Below are 2,500 nucleotides of genomic sequence, written 5' to 3' on the forward strand. Positions count from 1 at the left end.
TAGAAAAATTTGGTGACTAACCTTCTGAATAGGGGGAAGGCGCTTGCTTTCTCTATGAATTGACTCCAGTGTTTCAATGTGCATGGCAACCACACCTGAAAGGAAATGAACATTTAGGAGTGTGTTTCGGCAACAGAAGAAATTCATTAAATATGTGAAGTGAAGAGAAAAGTGTTGTAAAATATTCACCTGGAATCATTTGATGAAGTGATTTAAGGTGTTCTTGAGTTACACTGCTTTCACTGCACACTTTGTCAACAAATCGAGTTACAAAACGAATGGCATTGGCACCAACATCAGAGGCTTCACTCTCATCAAATCCACTTTCAGCATCAAGACTATCACTTTCGGCAAGGCTGAAATATTAACATATATCTCAAGTCACACAAGAAGCTTGGCTGACATCTTCCAAATTAAAATTTAACTGAATGTGCCTGCAAGTAGTAAGCTATGGATTTGAGATATTTGATTCTATAATTATACACATTTAGCTCTCCCTGATACATTTGAAGAGTGACATTATTACCTCCTAAATAACTATACTATCAATCACAAACAAATTACTGTTGCCTCCTCTTTCCAATTCTGAGTAAACGTAATGTCATAAAAGCAAGAGACTATAAAACTTCCAACCAGTTACCAACAAATAATTTCAGCAGGAATTAGATAATAAATTTCCATATTTGTGGTATATATATATATATATACATATATATATATATATATATATATATATATATATATATATACTTTATTTAAAAGCAGCAGAAATATAACAAAAGACTGTTACTCTGAGTTTCACGTTCCCATTCATCGGACAGTTTTGTTAGAAATGGGAAAGGAATAACAATGCAATCAAAAGTGATATAAAATTTAAAACACATCGATCCGTTTGATTGGTCGTTTTAAATAACGGTCATGGATGCGTAATGAACAAAGCAAATGAATTTAATATAGATTCGTCCTATTTTTAAAAAATATCGAAGAAAACCTTAAATAGAAAAATGGGCTCAAAATACATATTGTAAATAATTAATTATATTCGAATTAACACATTAAAATCAAATCAAATAAAATAAAATATACGCTGCATTCAAAATAAAATAAAATTACAATAGCATATATGCATACTAGGGTATCCACAACATATATATATACATATATATATATATATATATATATACATCAAAATACACAGATGCAAGGCACAAATATATACATGAATACAAATTTATACACATATACATACACACGCATTTAAGTTTGCACACGAAAAAACTTATGCGCTGGTAACAAAGATTGTATCTTAAGCTATGGAGTAGAGGGATAAAGAGTAACGTATCTATAATAACGTCATCAATATAGAAAGTGTGGTTGTCATGAGGAAGGAAAGGAAAAAAGAAAGAGAAAAAGAAAGACAAGTATGCGTATATGCTATTGTAATTTTATTTTATTTTGAATGCAGCGTATATTTTATTTTATTTGATTTGATTTTAATGTGTTAATACATATATGGTGGTTGTCTACTCCTTACACAGAGTTTGACCACCTCCTGTACCTACATCTTAGCTCCTTCATGGCGTTTGATGTGGCTTTTTAAACCAGACAATGTTCTGAAAAAACACCCACACAGATTGCCCCTCTGATTTGAACTACCAGTACCTGCAAGTAAGTTCTGCTCATTGTGGATCTTAACATGTCTTTTAAGACCGCCATTGGATTTGCAAACCTTCTGGCATACACCACATTCAAATGTGTGCATAGACATATAGTCAGAATAGTTGGTTGAAGTTTGTTTTCCATGCATTCGCAGGTGAGATTTGAGACCAGCCAAAGACAAGCATGATCTGTCACAGACTGTGCACACAAAAAGGTCCTTGTCATTCACCTTCTCAATCTTTACATTCTTCCTTAAATATCTTTTGAGTCTTGCTTGTGTTATTCTGGCCTCTTCAAACGCTTTCATTCCATTCCACACTTTTGTTCACCATCCAACTCGATCTGAAGCAAGGGCTTCTATATCTTCTAGAACCATTCCAAGTGATTTCATAGTAGTCCTTATGCTGTCCTTAAACTTTTTTTTAGGTTTATGCCAATAGTGTTTCCCCTCTGCAAGCTCACCATAAAACAGCTGTTTCGGCTTGCGTTCATCTGCCATTCGAACAATATGGCCACACCATCTCAATTGGTTCCTTAAAATCATAGTTTTAATTGAGGGGATGCCTGCAGATGCAAGGATATCTGTGTTTGGAGTAAAAGAATTCCATTTAATTTTTAAAATATGACGAAGGCATTTTTGATGGAATTGTTCTAACAGTTTAAAATGCCTTTCATAACAAGTCCAAGTTTCACAGGAATACAATAGGGATGTTAAGACAAATGATTTGTAAAGAGCCAGCTTTGTATTGTTATTTATATGTTGCTTGCGCCAGACGCGCGACTCCAAGCCACCAAATGTTTTTGCTGCCCTTTGAATTCGCAGGTGTATTTCCGTATCAAG

The 2,500-nt window shown here is 33.7% G+C and overlaps 1 protein-coding gene and 1 long non-coding RNA gene across 2 annotated transcripts in view; one reads left to right on the forward strand and one right to left on the reverse strand.

Annotated features, from left to right (window-relative positions):
- The window catches only part of LOC149135568 (uncharacterized), a 440,654-nt gene that overhangs the window by 12,767 nt on the left and 425,387 nt on the right, over positions 1–2,500 (forward strand). The gene's annotated exons all lie outside the window — the stretch shown is intronic.
- LOC149135569 (myotubularin-related protein 13-like) overlaps positions 1–2,500 on the reverse strand; it is a 223,748-nt gene that overhangs the window by 10,490 nt on the left and 210,758 nt on the right. Inside the window, exons 20-21 of the mRNA XM_089351883.1 lie at positions 190–356; positions 22–95 (exon numbers count right to left, since the gene is read on the reverse strand). Coding sequence (XP_089208009.1) covers positions 22–95; positions 190–356 — 241 coding nt within the window. The remainder of the gene's footprint in view (positions 1–21; positions 96–189; positions 357–2,500) is intronic.

Source organism: Octopus bimaculoides, chromosome 5, assembly GCF_046866305.1.
Source record: "Octopus bimaculoides isolate indiv1 chromosome 5, ASM4686630v1, whole genome shotgun sequence".
Taxonomy (NCBI): Eukaryota; Metazoa; Mollusca; class Cephalopoda; order Octopoda; family Octopodidae; genus Octopus; species Octopus bimaculoides.